Here is a 17,169-nt window from a genome sequence, read left to right on the forward strand (position 1 = left end):
AGTAATAAAGTATTGAGTTGTGTTATAATATGTAAAAACTTTATTATTACATAGGTTCTTGTTCTCATAATTATTTGTACAATATGCTCTTTAAGTAAATTCTAGTTGACTATTTATGCCATAAATCTTAAAGAAGAATTTTTAAAATAAATTTGTTTTTTTTTAGCAAAAAAAAAAAAAAAAAAGTGTAAATTTCGTAATAACTATACGGTAAAGAGGGTTGACAAGAATTATGCTCTGATTGAATGTAGAGCTTACCTCAATCTAAATCTACATTCTTTTTATCTGAGTATACTTTACATTAGATTGTAGATTGCTTCGAGATTTAAGACATTTTTCTGATGTTCATTGACAAATCTTTTTTTTAGGTGCAAATACATATGTGGGAAAGTGCAAGTGCTGGTGTGGGTGCGCATGGTTTTTAGGGAGGAACTGTGCAGTTGGGTGGTTGTGCCAGGTAAAGATAGGGAGAGAGATTGTGTGCTAGAGGGTTAGGGTAAGATGCGTGCTTTGCGTTTTGTGTAGTGCAGGTGCTTAATGATGTGCTTGACTTTAGGGTTGCGCAGGATGTTCCTATAATGGATTCTATAATTCTACATGTTGTATTCAATGAAATACGCAGCAGCGGTTGGCCAAATGGAGCACCCGTGTTATCTGTGAATGATAGGTTGTACAGTGTAGGACTAAAGACGTTGGATAAGAAAAATATGAAAGTGGATAGTCAGGATGTGGATGTGGATAAGAAGGATATATTAGGATATAGGAAAGAAATAGGTTTGGATAGCTAGATAGTGTTAGTAGGTGTTTTAGTTTATAAAGAGGTTAGTATCGTGGGTTTAGAAATGCAATTCGGCATTGTATGAAAGATCTTAGTTTTCAGCAAATGTCAGGTTTTGCATCCAACCCAATGATGATGATTAGTGGAAAGTGGAAAAAGTAGAAAGTCTCGCTTGATAAGTTGATAGAAGAGATGATTGCTAAGCAATATGAGCCGGGGAAAAATTGAATAGATGAAAAATGTTGTTGCTACTGCAGTGTGTACTTTGAGATATGCCCGTATCATCCATGCTGTGAGTTCATCCTGTTCGTGTCTAATAATCCCGTTTGCAATCCATTCTCCAATTTGAGTATACCCAGTATTGTGCGCTGTTGCCTTGAGTATGTCAGTATATTTACAAGTATATTGATTGGAATTAAAAGTGTAAATTAATTCCGATTTAGTAGGCCGAAAGTGTGAGCATAGGTTTAATGGGGTCCAGACTATGGACAGCAGTCGCTTTCCTTCGGATCTTTCTGGACGTACCCGAAGAAGAAGTAGCCAAAGGACAGGCCCAAAATCACAGACAGGCACAGCCAATAGTTGAAGTTCATGAAGACCAACATAAGCAAGTACGAGATGATGATTTGGATGAAGTTCAACAGGGCTTGGATGATGTGAGGCATATTAAAGATGCGCTGCCAATATGTCTTATCCTTGATTTCGGCCAGTTGCGTCTCAGAACAGCCGTTGCAGTCACCCAAGGCCTTGCGGCGCTGCTCTTCGGCCAATTGCTCAGCCTCCTTGCGTGCTTCTCGACGAGCCAGTTGAACGCGCAGAAACTTCAGCAGCTCGTACAGGAAAGACATCGCGAAGAAGGCAATGCAGGAGAAGGCGAATTCGGTAACGGTGTAGGCCACCCAACTGCGCCACAGAATTCGTTCACAGTGGCCGCCATGAAACTGTGGAAGCGAGAAAGAGATGCATGTATTGAGCGCACAGGTCGATCACAGGGTGACGCAGGTAAAGTCGATGACTATCGCAACATATGATAGCATGTAACATGCATACTTATCGCAGGAGCACCCGGTATTTCTTAATGTTTGTCTCTTGCTCAACAAACAAACTCATGTGTATAAATACATACGTATGTATGTATGTACATAAGAACAGAGCGTAAATGATTGCTGGGGCGCGAGTGCGAGAGAGTGCGAGAGCGAGCTAAAATTAAGCATCGCAGCTAAACGGCTGTGTTTGCATTGTTGTGTGCGTGTGTGTGAGTACGAGATGTGCTCTGAGTAAAAACTGGCAGATCACAATAAGTATGTATGTACATACATATGTAGTATGTATATTTAATGCGATGCTAATTAAAATAAATCTTTGCGCACTCTCACTCTCTCTCTCTCTTTGCGCTGCAAAGAATTTTGAATGCACGCGAATAAATAAATAAATATGTGTGTATGTACATATGCATTTGCATATGTTGCCGTAAGAGATGCAGTCGCTGATGCAGTTGCTGTTGCAGTTGCTGTGAGTGCAATTGAAGTTAGTTTACGGTGCAACTTACCACCATGATCATGGGACAAGTGTGGGCCGCAGCGGTTGTATGGCCATCGTCGTGAGCCATCGACATCAAGTCCATTGCGATCGGATTGTGAAACTAATTCAATTGGACGCAAAGTGAAACAGAATGTTGAGCGCCTAAGCTAGTGATAACCGCGTAGACACTTGCTTAACTGCTGAGAACGGGACGTTGACTGCTTGGCAGAAACGAACGTATGCTCTTTTTTAAAGAAAACCTGACACTAATCCCGTCAAGGCGATACCCGATACGCTTATCTCTGAGAATTATGTGTGTTATCAGCCAGCAGCAGCGGACTGCAAGCCGTAATATCATGAGCGATGGCCTCACGCGAGCACCAGCCCAGCAATGTTGACACCAGTAAGTGACAGGTGTGTGGGAGAGAGAGCAACAGAGAGACGGGAGTAGCAGCTGAGAGAGTGAGAGAGAGCGGGAGAGCAGATACATGCAAATGATTGCCCGTCTGTATTGCAATCAGTTGGAGATCTGCATGCTGGGTAGTTGGCTATAATCATCAAATCAACATCAGGGTCATATGCTTGATAAGCATCAGCAAGTTTTATGATTCTTGGCGAAATTCAACTGATAGAATAATATATGGATTTGTTAAAGTTCAATTTATGTGGCTATTAAGATTATTGTTAATTGGTCAAAGTATTTTTTTTTTTTATTGTACTCAGGCTGGTAACTACTGTTTCAATAGCGACCGTCGAGGAGCGTATTTGCTTGATGTCTGCATTAGGCCCACTTGGCTTTGCCCATGTTTTGTTCCTAACTGCTGGCCAGCCGCAATCCAATAATGGCCGCGTGCAAACAATTCTATACGGCCGTGTGCAAAAGTTACGGTTATTCTTTGGCGTGTGCAGACTTCGAAAGATTGGTGCCGTGTGCAGAATATCGGTAAACGATATTCGACTGATCTAAATGGTTTGGTCATTCGATGGAAAATTGGTAAAAGCTATTGCCAAAAATTACCCTAAGAAGCTAAAACAAATATTGTTGACTATTCTGACTGACTTTTATGTTATAAAAGTTTACTAAATATGGGGACTTAAAGAAAAAAAAAAAACACACACCCATGCATGAGGCTAATTGTAATGAACACGTATATACATATATAAGTATTTATTTAAGAAAATACAATATAAATTTATTACTTATTATTATCAGATCTGAATCATATAAGATTAAAAAATATTCACCATTTTAAAGAGCATATATTCTTATTTCTAATTTTTAAATATTTGCTAATAAATCATGTTTTAAATGTATGGTAAATAATTTAAGACTTTCTACTACCAATAAAAATCTGTAAGTTTTTTAAAAGCAAAGTAAAAAATTTAATACAAAATACGTTAGCTACAATATTTGAAACCTGAGCAAAAGCACTAAAAGATCATTATTCGTTGATGTGGCAGCACTCTATATATGCTTCTATAAAACAGGGAAATTTATTAGAAGTGATTTTTTTTTTTAATTTAGAGTGAGTATATTTTAATTGTCATGTATATCTATATTGTGAAGACTATGAAATTGATATTGATAAAAGAATTGTTAATATATAAACATAAACAGGAGCTCATGTTCCCTGGGAACAATATCGATAACATAAAGATTATGTTTGAAATGGCTATATATCGATAGTATATTGCTAAGCCGCAGAAGAGAGATAGAAATTCTTGCCATTTGTTACATCCGAAGTGGTGCCGCGGTAGATAGAATCTGACTGCGTACACCAATGTGTACAGTATTCCAATAAGAAAGTCACTAAACACAGCAGTAATATGTTTGCGTTACGACACTTGCGACTACAGGGCAGGGCTAAAATACATTTGCCATATGCTGCAACAACTGCAACAGCAACAACTACAAAACACATGCCAGCTGTGCCGGCGCGTGTCTATGTGGGTCTACATACATACAGCAGCGAGTATCGCATGCCAAGACTGCTGATGCTACAGGAACATATGACAAGCTGGAGGCTTCACCAAAGAACCACGACAACGCTGTCGGAATCTTCGAACCAGGAGAGGAAGACGCCGCATAAAGCGACACTGTTACAGGAACTGGCCGACGCCGCTAAGCCTTATGCACAGCTAATGCGTATAGACCGGCCCATTGGGACGTATCTGCTCTTCTGGCCGTGCGGCTGGAGCATAGCTCTCAGTGCTGATGCCGGCTGCTGGCCAGATTTTTCGATGCTGGGACTCTTTGCTATAGGCGCATTGATTATGCGCGGCGCGGGCTGCACCATCAATGACATGTGGGACAAAGATATCGACGCCAAGGTGGAAAGAACGCGCACTCGCCCGCTGGCCTCTGGACAGATTACGCAGTTCGATGCGATTGTATTTCTCTCGGCGCAGCTTAGCCTGGGTCTGCTCGTGCTTGTGCAGCTGAACTGGCAGTCCATCCTGCTGGGCGCGAGTTCACTGGGCTTGGTCATTACATACCCGCTTATGAAGCGTGTAACCTACTGGCCCCAGCTGGTGCTCGGCATGTGCTTCAACTGGGGCGCCCTGCTCGGCTGGTGTGCTACCCAGGGAAGCGTTAATCTGGAAGCTTGCCTGCCACTCTACCTATCGGGTGTATGCTGGACTATAGTCTACGACACCATCTATGCCCACCAAGACAAGCTGGACGACTTACAGATCGGCGTCAAGTCGACGGCGCTTCGCTTTGGAGAGAACACAAAAGTTTGGCTCTCCTGCTTTACAGCTGCTATGCTGGCGGGTCTCACCTCTGCCGGCTATGCCTGTGACCAGACCGTGCCCTATTATGCCGCAGTAGCCGTCGTCGGAGCGCACTTAGTGCAGCAGGTGAGCACGCAGTAGAGTGGAATATGTTAACTTTAATCTAATCCATCATTACTACTCAGATCTACTCACTCAACATAGACAATCCCAGTGACTGCGCCAAGAAGTTTCTCTCCAACCAGCAGGTGGGCCTGATTCTTTTCCTGGGCATCGTGCTGGGCACTCTGCTGAAGTCGGACGACAGCAAGAAGCAGAACAAAGCGACGCTAGCACCTGTGGCAGCTCCATCATATGTACCGTTGCCACAACCAAAGCCGGACGTTATCAGCTGAACGGTAATGAGGCTGTGGTGTTAACTTAATTTTCATCCTTCATTGCGGGTTCGCTCTAGACCAAAGTCTGTACATAGCTAAGTAGTTTAATTATTTTACGGTTATATTTTGTAGAAGTTTTAATGGTATTCAATGCAATTTGTTGTGACATTATTCATAAAATCGCCTCGGGGAAACGTCTAAAAGCATTTGTTGCCCATTCGCTTTTAGACTCATTCGGCCTTCAACTTTTGTAAACAAACTGGTTTCTGTACTCAATTCTTAATTGTTATTATTAATTACATATACAGTTTGTGGTTATGTGCTGTATGTGAATTACGCTTCTAATGTATTCATTTCATTTGTCGTAGTTCATAGTTTCGCTACAGCTAAGAAAAGATTGTTTGCCGTTGTACAAATGTTAAATAAACTAGGGTTAATAGAATTGGGTATTAGATTAAATCAGCCACATTCATGGGCATCTCGTCGATTTGCGTCGAGTAATATTGCTCAATGTCGCGCAAAATGCGTATATCATCCGATTTCACAAAGTTAATGGCAACGCCCTTGCGTCCAAAGCGGCCCGATCGGCCGATGCGGTGAATGTACAGCTCACGATTGTTGGGCAAATCGTAATTGATGACCAAGGACACCTGCTGCACGTCTATACCACGCGCCCACACATCCGTGGTAATGAGAACGCGAGACTGGCCGGCACGGAATTCCTTCATGATCTCGTCACGCTCCTTTTGTGGCATGTCGCCATGCATTGAGCTGACCGTGAAATTGGCCTCACGCATCTTCTCCGTCAGCCAGTCTACCTTGCGCTTGGTGTTGCAGAAAATGACTGCCTGGGTGATGGTCAGTGTGTCATAGAGATCGCATAACGTGTCAAACTTCCATTCCTCTCGCTCCACGGCAACAAAGAACTGTTTAATGCCCTCTAGCGTCAATTCATCGCTATAATGAAAACGGAATTATAATATAATTCGATGTGGACGTAAATATTATTTATATTTAATTACCGCTTGACCAAAATTCGAATGGGATCAGTCATAAATTTGGAAGTCATTTCCAGAATCTCATGGGGCAATGTAGCGGAAATGAGGACCACTTGCGTTGCTGGCGGCAAATACCGATAGACATCATAGATCTGTTCCTTGAAGCCCTTGTTCAACATCTCGTCGGCCTCGTCGAGCACCAGCATCTTGATGGCTCTACAAAGTGTCCCAAGCAACACATGTTAGATATAGGTAATTAACAATATATTCCTCAGCTCACCTTGTACGGAGGACACGTCGCTTGATCATGTCGAAGACACGACCAGGTGTGCCACTCACTATATGCTGGCCGTAATCTAACTTTCGTATGTCCTCGCCCAGGTTTGTACCGCCAATGCACACATGGCACTGAACGTTCATCATGTCGCCCAAAGCTAGAATAACCTTCTGGATTTGGACAGCCAACTCGCGTGTGGGGGACAAACACAGGACCTGTGTCTCACGCAGCGTTGTGTCCAGGCTTTGTAAAATAGAAATGGAAAATGTTGCTGTCTTGCCTGTACCGGATTGGGCTTGCGCGATAACGTCACGTCCTTTCACAATTGGCTTTATGCTGCGCTGTTGTATAGCGGATGGTTTTTCAAAGCCTACATGTATATTGGGATTAATAGAAAGCGATTCCTTATGCATACACACAAAAACTTACCGTACGCATAAATGCCGCGTAGCAGCTCCTCCTTTAGGTTCATGGCATTGAAGGTGGGTATTACCTCCACATCTTCGCTTGTCTCAAACTCCACATTCGAGAGATCCTCGGCTTGTGCATTTTTGCGAGCCATTTTCGACTATGTGTTTAAATATTTCACAGTAATATCTTTACCAAGAGCAGTACAAGTTTTCTAAATATTTTTTCTATAACTTTCATGCGGCTTGGGGATGGAAATTGATATTAGCTCGGCTATCGATAGTAAAGCGTCGATATATCGATACGGAATTTTAGCAGCACTTTTAGAGTTGCCATAGGTGCTCATATTTTCGCATTTGGCGCGCATTGCATTATTTCAAAGTTTTGTATTTCCACTTGTTATTAATACCAGAGCTGTTATTTATAAATAACATTTGATTACCCGTAGTAGTTTAAATAAAATATATCAACTAATTTATTATAAAATAAATAATTAATCGTCAATTGTGGTGTTATGTTTTGACAAATTTCTTCAATATCCGTTTAAATAATTTCAAGTCTCTCTTCTTAAGTTTCTTTGTCTTTTGGGCCAACTCTCGTGCTATTTCTACACGCTGAGTAGCCTCCATTGCTGCAGTCTCAGCCTTTTCGGCAATTTTTTCGATCCGGCAAAGATCTTTTTTTGCCTTTTCCATGCATTTTTTTAGTTCCTCCACTCGCTTGCTAACGTGCATGAGTATCATATACTTTTCCCGTATCTCATTATTGGCACAGGCCGCTATTTCTTTATATCTCTCTAAATTCATCATCGAATCTTCTAGAAAGCTCCGCATGATCTCTTCATGATTTTTTATGTTTACAGAGATGCGAATAATTGTATCTATATTGCATTTGCTACGGGCTAGTGCCATCTCTACCTCTTCTATGACAGCATCGGCCTCGCACTGACTCTGCTCTAGTTGTTCGAGGAGCAGTTTCTTGCCATTCAGAGCCGCTTCAGCCGCTCGAGCAGCCTGCTCGGCCTTGTCGGCCAGTCGTTCCATGGCCCGCTGACCAGCCCTTTCACCGGCACACTTCTGGGCATTTTTGGCTGCGCTAGCTTCGTCTGCTGCCGTTGCGGCTAATTTCGTGGACTTCAGGTTAAGATGGCAGCTGTCTTTGGATGACGGATCTTGCTCATTACTACAGGACGGCCTACGTTTGCTGTGTGCACTGTTCGCCAGTACGATGCTCATTATACATATCAAGACCAGAGGCTCGCAACGCATTGAAAATTTGTCATCTTACATAAATCTCCAGGCTCGTCTGACAACATTACTTATTCAAATACTAAATAATATTCGCTCTCATTTGAAAGAAGCTTTGAAATTTAATATACATATATAATGACTGCTAAGGCTGCAGTGCTTCTTCTATTCCTCTGTCTGCTCAGTCCATCGGTGCCGCAAACTCTTGGCCACAGCATGGGCAAGGTAAGTGTCTTGAAGCTAGTGTTAGAAATCTGGCTAAATCGAAAATTTCCGTGTATCTCAGAAACGTTCCGTAGCCCCGACCAGCTTACTATACGATGACGGTCGCAACAATGCCAAGGAAGGTTGTGGTAGGAAGGACGAAGGCTGCCACATCAAACTATCTCCGAATGCGGCCTCGAGGCAAAAGGCCTCTTGCATTGCCATGAAAGCGGCGCAGGAAGCGAAGGCTGCCTCAGATGCTCAATTGCCAGCCGCGGAAAACGCAGCGCTTCAGGTAAAGATTCAGTTGGCCGATAAAGCATTAGCCGCAGCAAATGCTGCCGATGCGGCTCTGGCAGGCAAACTGCAAATCGTTGAGCAACTGGAGTCGGAGGTGCGTGAAGGTGAGCTGGTCGTGGAGGAAGAGATGGGCTCGCTGCAAGCGACGCAGAGCAACTGCAACGCGGCCGCGCAGGCGGCCAAGCAGGCCGGCGTACAGTTAAAGACTCTCGGCGAGGCGGTCAAGAATGCTCAGGCCAATGTGATGAACTCGGAGCACGCTGCCAATGGCGCCCAGCAGGAGCTGACCGAGAAACAGCAGCTGGTCGAGGCGGCCAAAAAGCGTGTCGAACTGCTCCTCCGGCAGCTCGATGCTGCACGAACCGATTACCGGAACACGCAGAAGGCGGCCGAGCGTGCCGCATGCGCCGCCCAGGAAGCCAAGCAGCGCGCGACGCGGGAGCGACGCAAGGCAGAGATACGCAGCAAGCTGCATCAGCATATGCAGCAGTAAATCAAAGTTCAAAGTTGAAGTTATCATATATTTTTATTTTATTAACTGTACTTTATTTTATAAATGCTCAAGTTTGATTGGCTGTAGGAAAATGTTTCGATATCGCCTGGAAGTGCATTAGATAATAACTTTTAATCTATTGAGAATCATCTATATTTTGGCCAAGGAGAGCGTGCTAGTGCTGGTCATGCTTACAGAGTCACCCGTAGAGATGCCTGCCTCCAATGAGTCCACCGATTGCGACAGATCTGCGGCATTGGGCAGTAGTTCCAGGCTGAGCGCGTGCGTATTGTAGCAGAGCACCAGCTTGGTCTTGAGACCCTCGAATATGCTAACCACACTCGGCTTGAGATTGAAGAAGATGATCTTCTGACGACGTCGCTGGAAGTCTTCCACCATCGAAGAGATTACCTTGGCCGCCGTGAAGTCGGCAGCGTAAATGTACGTGCAGTCGATGACAATGGGCAGCGTGGTCTTGCTTCCGGACTTGAGCACCATGTTCCTCACGAACTCCACCGAGGGGAATATCAAACAGCGATCGGGCGTAATCTTTATAAACTTAATGCCATGCTCCGTTTCCAGTTGCTCCAGCGTCACCTTGGGCCGTGCCGCATGGTAGAGTATGTAGAGTTGATTGGCTCCGATTGCCACAACGATGCCAATTTCCAGGGGCAGCACAAGGCAGGTGATGAAGGCCAGCAGACCGGGCACAAGATCAGAGCCTGCAATTTGAGAATCAATTGAAGACAATTTATGGCAGCAATTCAGGAGTCGAGCTCACGTTTGCTGCGCCACATCGGCCCGACGATTTGGTATTGGACCTGAAACACCACGGCCGATATGATGATAGAGGCCAGGACGGCTTTCGGTATGAAGTAGAAGTACTCGGTGAGGTAACTGATCGATAGCACAACGATGATGCCAATATAAAGATTGGACATGTTGGTGCGACAGCCGCTGGCATTGTTGACGGCGGAACGGGCCAGGCCCCCGTTGCTCCGGTAGCCACTCACTAGGGCCGTGGCCATGTTGGCCACGCCGGTGGCGAACAGCTCCTGGCTCACATCGATTTGTCTGTCCTTGGCAAATGCCTTGCACACAGACACGTTCTCCAGCAGCGCTATAATCGGCACTATAATCAGCCCAAACCCCAGACTCTGCACCATCTCAAAGAAGTTTTGGCCTGGCACTGCGGGAATGCCGGCCGTGGCATTGCCCGGCTGCGCCTCGACCGTGAAATTGGGCAGTGAAATGGTGGGCAAGCCAGGCGGTATGTAGCCTGTGAGACGAAACGGATTCCTGTCGTTCGCCTCCAGGTACATGGCCACCAGAGTGGCGCCAATGACAACCGTGGCATTGCGGGTGACGCCCACAAATTTGATGATCTCGTTGAGCACGCGCTGCAGCTGGCTACGTTCGCACTTCTGCTTTGGGCCAATGCGGATTTGGCTGAGGCTGCGTATGGCCAGCAGGAGGACTAGGCAGCCGCAGCCCAGACAGCAGTCCCAAATGCGAAAGTTACCGATGTCGCGGAACATGCTGATCCAGCTCCGCAGGAACGAGCCACCCTCACTGTTCACGCCCAAAATGTACTTCATCTGGGACGTGAGCACTATGAGGGACACGGCACTGGTGAAGCCTGCGCTCACCGGGCCCGACACAAACTCCACCAGGGCGCCAAGCTTGAAGATGGCCATCAGAATCTCAATCAAGCCGGTGAGAAAAGTGAGCAGCACCGAGTGCGCCCAGGAGCCGTGTGCGAACTGGTATGTCATGAGCGAGGCCACGGCTGTGCTGCCAATGGTATTGTCCTTGCACGTGCCGAGCAGGACGTAGACAAAGCAGCCCAGGAAGGAGCCGTAAAGACCAGACTCGGCGGGCAGGCCCACCACGCCCGAGTAGGCCAAGCCCTGCGGAATGACGGTGAGGCCCACAGTGAAGCCGGCTATCAGATCCCCAATGGCATCCTGCCTGTTGTACTTGGGCAGCCACTCAATGATGGGCAGGCGCTTCTTAAGCGTCTTCATGCGGCACGCACTCCTCGCATAGCTCATGCAACACGAGGGCCCTGCCTCGTGCTCCTGCCTGGCTGCCTCCAGCTGCTCGAGGCTCTTGCTTTTCGAGGTGCGATGGTCTGTGATGAGTATGCAGTCCGTAGAGGAGCTGCGAAATTGCGCCTCAAGGCTCTGACTCACTTCCGCGCGCTTGCGGAAGGTCACCTCAGTCTCCAGTGTGGACATTGCGGTATCTCCTTTGATGCGATTCTGTGTAAATCCGGTAGCTGCCTCCGGCTGCTAGAGTGGCTATGCAGCGACTGAATGATAGCGCCGGATGCTGGGCACCTAAAGCGCGATCTTATCGCGGCCACCGATGTTTGCCCTGTTGAAAAATGTGGAAGCGGGACGCCAGTTGTTTGTTTCGGCCACACGACTTGCTCTTGTTTGGCCAGCCATTATCGACCAAATCAACTGGCACAGGTGTCGTCGGTGATATTAATTTTTCCATGACTCAATCGTAGACTGAATATCAATGACAAATTCAGTGAGCAAACATACGCAGTATTCCTATCGTATCGTCTTGAGGAACATTGACATTTATCTTAATGCGTACATAATAAATTTGATTAATATTAATCAATTAATAAACAAAATTTATTTATTTTTTTTGGTTTATTTAATTTTAATGTTTTTTTTTCATGATTTTTAAAAATTGTATTTTAAAAGCATCGTATTAGATCATATAAAGTAAGATATATCATTACAATGTACAATTGTATCCGTTTTTGTTTTTATGCGTATTTAAAATTAAAATTGTAACATTATGTTTAGGCAATTTTATAATTCAATAGCAGTAAATTGTTTCAGAGACCATGGCTATATGTATATGTATCATATATAATTATGTGTGTGTATATATTTATATATATAAGTATAATGTACTCGCATGTATGTGTGTACGCGTATGTGTATGCATGTAAATATTTATAAGCTCAAGCACTTGCCATGTGCACATCTTTAGAACTGAACGAAATGAAACCAAATTAAATTTCGAATTTAACCGAAGCTAATCAATTCGTTATCAAAAATTACAATTTGCAAACTGCAGCGTATATATCTGAACAATCCAGAATTGACAAATTTACTTAAGGAAATAATTTTGTTAAGGTTACAACACGATCAAATTAAGCTGCTTTGTTTTGGTAATTGTAAATTTCAACAATGCCAATATCTAGATACAATTCATTTAAATATTCCATTGTGTGTGTGTGTGTGTGTGTGTGTGTTTTTTTGTTCGACAACAAACATTTGCATAACTCAAATAACTAACAAATGATTAGGCATATGATAAATGAACACAGTATGAAAAAAAAATTCTCGTAATTGAAATAAAATTCCATTGAACGCAACAAACATTGAAACAAACGAAGAGTTGTGTACAACTTTCGAACAAAACAGCAACAACAATGGGGACTATCAACTACATAATCAGACGCATATATGTATAGCTCATATCAGCTGGTATATCATGTATACATATATGAGTATGCGATAGGCATCTGCCCGGGGCTGCCAGAACGTCTCGGTGCCTACGGCCAAGCGCCAATGGTATAGTTCCTGGTCAGATGACCCATGCGCCGCTGACGACCAACTGCAAAAGATATAGCCATAAATTGGGATTAGCATAGTGTATAGATCAGTTAAGAGACATATGTAACACCAACAGCGGAGCAAGAAAACTGGTTAAAAATGTATAAATAAATCGATGCATGACGCACGATTGATACACTTGCAGTTGATATCAAGTGCCAACATTGGGTTTATCCATTATCTATAACTATGTACATATATTGAAATTGTAGTTTATGCTAAGCTGAGATATAAATATTTACTAAGCTAGTTATTGCCTATCAACGTGTTAACACTCGCTTTCAGCAAGCGCAGCTCTAGCTTAAAGATACTTATGTGATATATCTATCAGATACTCGGATACGTACTGCATGTTAACATCATTCTTCGGTGTTAGTTTTGCGGCTGGTTGTTGGGTGTGGGTCGTTTTAGGTGGTATTGTAGTTGTTGTTGCTGATATTGTTGTTGTTGTTGTTGTTGGTAGTAGTGGTGGTTGTGGTAGTGGTGTTGTTGTTGTTGGTGGTGGAGTTGCGGTTACACAGAGTTACAAAAAGGGGGAAAATCACAAGATGTTGTTGTTGTTGAGTTGAACACACAGAATCGTTGGCGCACATGATGCTGCTTGTTGTTGTTGTTGTGGTTGTTGTTCAGGTGGTGTTGCTGCTGCTGGTTCTTGTTAATTTCGTACATAATTGGACAATAAAACAAAGACACAAATCACACGCTCACACACAGAAAAGGTTGTTGCTGTTGTTGATTTGTTGGTTGCTTGGCTGTGGCATGTTTTGTCTTTTTATTTACGCTGATTGAGGCGGTTCACACGTACTGTAAGACATAGAGAGAAAGATAGAGAGGAGAGAGTGGGAGAGAGAGAGAGAAGAGACAAATACAATGTGATTAGGTAAATGGCAACACTGAACAGGGGAATACAAATTATCTTAGTTAAGGTTAATCATAATCATATACAACATGTTGTCATAAATTCAATCAATCAATCTTTCGGGTACAACATTCTTAGATTTTAGTAGTCGGCACATAAATTCGCTCGCAAGTCAAGAAATGTTTGAGCAATAGGTTCTTAGGGTCTAAGTGTTTTTAATTGGAGCTGGCTTAAGCAGAACTCGGGTTGGGATTGGCATTAGTTGGGCTCGCTTAAGATTAACGCTGGCTGGGTTAGGCTTTTGTTCACTCATTATCTTATTCTAGGCACAAACAAACAAACAAACAAACAAACGAACGAACAACAAGGAACTGAGTAAGAGATTTGGATACCAACTGTTCGACATGGCTTAACGCTGAGAGCTTTGCTAGATGGGTTTACAAGTTGAATCTTGTTCATGTTTGTTGCTGTTGTTGTTGTTGTTGTTGTTGTTGTTCGTGTGATGCTGCCTTTGTTGAATTATAAAAATTGCTTCGACATTTTGGCATTTATATTTTAATTTTAAATATATATTTTTTTATTTTATAAATTTTATATTGCTGTTATTTGAGGCTGTTATTTGATTTATTTGTGTTTTTAGTTTCACTTAAAAATTGTACATCGCAGTTTAATTCCTATACGAAGAGAAGTTTATTAGAGTTCTGTGGATTGAGCAGCAACTTCTGCTTGGGTTTAGTAAAGGCCAATGGGATGAATTTTAGGTAGTGTCGGATCAGGAGTTGTGGGCGTGTCATGCAGCATGGTAGACGGATCAACAAACATGCAATTTTCAATTAATAACTAATAATAACATTTCAGTTCAGTTAATATCGCATGCATGGCTTAACAAACAAAGTACAAAAAGATCAGTACGCTTAACAGTCTTGAGTTATAATTGTTTTTTGTTTCGGTTCTTTTGTTTCGAAGGTCAATTAAGATCATGTAATTTTAGATATTAAATATTAATATGCATATATACTAGACCGCAGCATTCAAATTCGAAAATGCTTATGTGGTTAGACAATTTTGTTGTAGTCTTTGTTGCGTTTATATTAAGAAACATTTTACGTAGAATTCGTGTTCATAGATACCTGTGTTAGAGATTAGACAAAATTATACACATTACGTCTAAAGAGTTTTTGCTGGGGTTAGATGCCTTGACTTTTCTCGTAAATCAGTTTCAAATATATCTTCTCTCTATATATGCTTGTATCGTAGATATATTTACATAGTTGCATGTATCAGTGGTTCGTTCTGCGCATTATAGATATGTGTATATGTATGTGTGTGTGTATATATGTATATGTATATATATATAATTTATATATTATTTACTTCTTGGTCTCTCTAACGCATTCAGATGCCAGCGTTGCAGCTGCTGCTTCTTTCTTTTCTTTTATATTCTTCTTTTTATATAGTGTTTACACGTTTAATTTACAGAGATTAAACATTGTTGTTTTTTATTCGTTTTCTTCTTTTTATTTTTAAATTTACAAAACTCATTAAAAATGTTTAGTTTAGTTGCTTTGATTTGATTTTTTAGCATTTCTTTCTTTTTGGTTTTTTCTTTATTTATTTTATTTTATTTTTTTTGGGTTTATTGAATTCTTGTTGACTTTCTATGCAGATTATTGAAAAATCTGTACTGCAGGCGTAACTCAAGATCTTTTCTTACTGTAAACGAGAAACAGAGAGACAGAGATAGAGAGAAAGAAATAGTACACAAAAATGAGAATAGACGAAACACATAAGAAACAATGTAAAGCGCGTTGTTGAGTCGATCTTCTCGACTCTTTGACTGTCTGAGAGAGGGAAATATTGTTTTTTTTTTGGTCTGTTGGTCTGGTGTCAACATACGGGGGTAGAACACAGAGAGTAGACTGAGTTGGGGTAAGAACAAGATACAAGAACTGCTCGTCTGCTCCTGGAGACTTTACTGGGCTGTTAGTAGTGCATAGCTAATGCTGATGGATGGGCGTGTCCCAGTTATATACAATATGAATCAAAATGCATGAGCAGCGCTGCTGATAACGACGACAACGATCAGGTACAGATAGATTTACATTTGTGTTTTTGTTTGTTTTTATATTGGGTTGAGTTTGAGTTTTATGTACACGTTCTTGGTCTGCAAGACGTTGAGAGCTGGCTCTGGCCATGGGCAGAACGAGCCCTTCTTTACACCATGGGCAAAACACAAAATGTTGGTGGATCAAGAGGCAACAACAACAACGTTACTACGAAACGAGGTGAAGCGAGGTGAGAGAACGAGAATTGATCGAGTGGCGGCTGTTTGACTGTCTGTACATTTTTGACTGTGTCTGGGCGAGCTCCGCTCCGGTGTGCATGGTGTTGGTGGTGGCGGTGGCGGTGGCGGTGGCTTTGGCTGTGGTGTTGGTGGTGTTTTCTGTTGGGTGTTTTCTGCTTGGTGGCTTCACTCACGTGTGCGCTTGGTAGACGCCCTCGTCGTCATAGTTGGGCGTCACGGCCCGACTGCCGGGCACCACCATGTTATCGGGATCGATCTCTGGATCGTAGGCATCGCCGCCGCCGCCCCGTATGACCATATTATCGGGATCCACCTCCACATCATAGTCGGCCGGCGGCTGTGGCGACGGTGATGGCGATGGCGACGGCGAGGGCGTTGCCGAGTGACCCAGATCACGTTCAATCTCCATGTTGCTGGGCAATATCAATTTTGGCAAATTGGGCTTAAGTTTTTGCACCCGGAAGACTGAAGATCGTTTTGAAATTTTGTTGTTGTTGTTGTTGTTGGTTGGTTGGTTGATTGATTGGTAGCGGTAGTTTAATATACACAGAGGACAAGTTGAGTTGTGGGATACAGTTTGATAGTTTCGGGATTTGAATATAATATATAACAAATAATTGATTAATAATGCTTTATATCGAATCGTACTGCAGACAAGTTGTCACACATTCTATGGTATATACAAGACACAAAGATTGTTCACTGCCGCTAACGAGGAAGACACAATACAGAGGATTTACTGAGACGGGGAACTATACACACAGTCATATATGTATGTATATGTATATGTGTGTGATGGGGCAGTGGCAATAGCAAAATGTTTACGTGAAGAATGATATTCCCGTACAGCTGACTTAGTATGTAAAACTGACTTAGCAACACTTGATACGCTATATATAGTAATTACATTAATTTAGATCTACGAATGGCAATGAGTAAGTTCTGTGATCTTAAATAAGCTCGACTTAGGCGTATATTAACTAATTTTTGGACACTTGGTGACGCAACGCAACGAAACG

The 17,169-nt window shown here is 42.9% G+C and overlaps 6 protein-coding genes across 21 annotated transcripts in view; 2 read left to right on the forward strand and 4 right to left on the reverse strand.

Annotated features, from left to right (window-relative positions):
* Positions 1–17: 17 nt before the first annotated feature.
* On the reverse strand, positions 18–3,114 carry Ctr1B (Copper transporter 1B). Its single transcript, XM_018109440.3, has 2 exons — positions 2,328–3,114; positions 18–1,719 (listed from the first exon to the last, which is right to left on the reverse strand). Exons 1-2 carry the CDS (start codon positions 2,400–2,402, stop codon positions 1,261–1,263), a joined length of 534 nt encoding a protein of 177 aa, XP_017964929.1. The 5' UTR covers positions 2,403–3,114; the 3' UTR covers positions 18–1,260.
* Positions 3,115–3,958: 844 nt separating this feature from the next.
* Coq2 (ubiquinone biosynthesis protein COQ2, mitochondrial) lies at positions 3,959–5,745 on the forward strand. The gene is made up of 2 exons (XM_018109361.3): positions 3,959–5,161; positions 5,221–5,745. The coding sequence occupies exons 1-2, from the start codon at positions 4,127–4,129 to the stop codon at positions 5,428–5,430; spliced, it is 1,245 nt and encodes a 414-aa protein (XP_017964850.1). The 5' UTR covers positions 3,959–4,126; the 3' UTR covers positions 5,431–5,745.
* Positions 5,532–7,367, reverse strand: LOC108656943 (eukaryotic initiation factor 4A-III). The gene is made up of 4 exons (XM_018109374.3): positions 7,117–7,367; positions 6,691–7,057; positions 6,435–6,626; positions 5,532–6,369 (listed from the first exon to the last, which is right to left on the reverse strand). The coding sequence occupies exons 1-4, from the start codon at positions 7,247–7,249 to the stop codon at positions 5,862–5,864; spliced, it is 1,200 nt and encodes a 399-aa protein (XP_017964863.1). The 5' UTR covers positions 7,250–7,367; the 3' UTR covers positions 5,532–5,861.
* Positions 7,368–7,589: 222 nt separating this feature from the next.
* LOC108656963 (uncharacterized) lies at positions 7,590–9,435 on the forward strand. Its single transcript, XM_018109397.3, has 2 exons — positions 7,590–8,567; positions 8,629–9,435. The coding sequence occupies exons 1-2, from the start codon at positions 8,481–8,483 to the stop codon at positions 9,337–9,339; spliced, it is 798 nt and encodes a 265-aa protein (XP_017964886.1). The 5' UTR covers positions 7,590–8,480; the 3' UTR covers positions 9,340–9,435.
* Positions 9,354–11,892, reverse strand: LOC108656848 (sodium-independent sulfate anion transporter). The gene is made up of 2 exons (XM_018109168.3): positions 10,121–11,892; positions 9,354–10,061 (listed from the first exon to the last, which is right to left on the reverse strand). The coding sequence occupies exons 1-2, from the start codon at positions 11,577–11,579 to the stop codon at positions 9,490–9,492; spliced, it is 2,031 nt and encodes a 676-aa protein (XP_017964657.1). The 5' UTR covers positions 11,580–11,892; the 3' UTR covers positions 9,354–9,489.
* A 105-nt stretch (positions 11,893–11,997) lies between these two features.
* Positions 11,998–17,169, reverse strand: part of tmod (tropomodulin) — a 53,960-nt gene continuing 48,788 nt past the window's right edge. For 7 of the 16 annotated variants that reach the window (XM_089265533.1, XM_089265534.1, XM_089265530.1 and 4 more), the window contains 3 exons: positions 14,242–14,519; positions 13,334–13,790; positions 11,998–12,987 (listed from right to left, as the gene is read on the reverse strand). Coding sequence is in view for 7 of the 16 variants with exons in the window: in XM_030383025.2 (XP_030238885.1) it covers positions 15,543–15,558; positions 16,324–16,615 (308 nt within the window). In the remaining 9 variants the exon portion in view is untranslated. Of the gene's footprint in view, positions 12,988–13,333; positions 13,791–14,237; positions 14,520–15,359; positions 16,229–16,270; positions 16,616–17,169 lie in introns of those variants that run through there. The other 9 variants (XM_089265532.1, XM_089265536.1, XM_018109301.3 and 6 more) reach the window with 7 other exon arrangements.

The sequence above is a fragment of the Drosophila navojoa genome, chromosome 2 (genome assembly GCF_054131105.1).
Source record: "Drosophila navojoa isolate 15081-1374.11 chromosome 2, UAZ_NAV_1.0, whole genome shotgun sequence".
In the NCBI taxonomy this organism is placed as follows: Eukaryota; Metazoa; Arthropoda; class Insecta; order Diptera; family Drosophilidae; genus Drosophila; species Drosophila navojoa.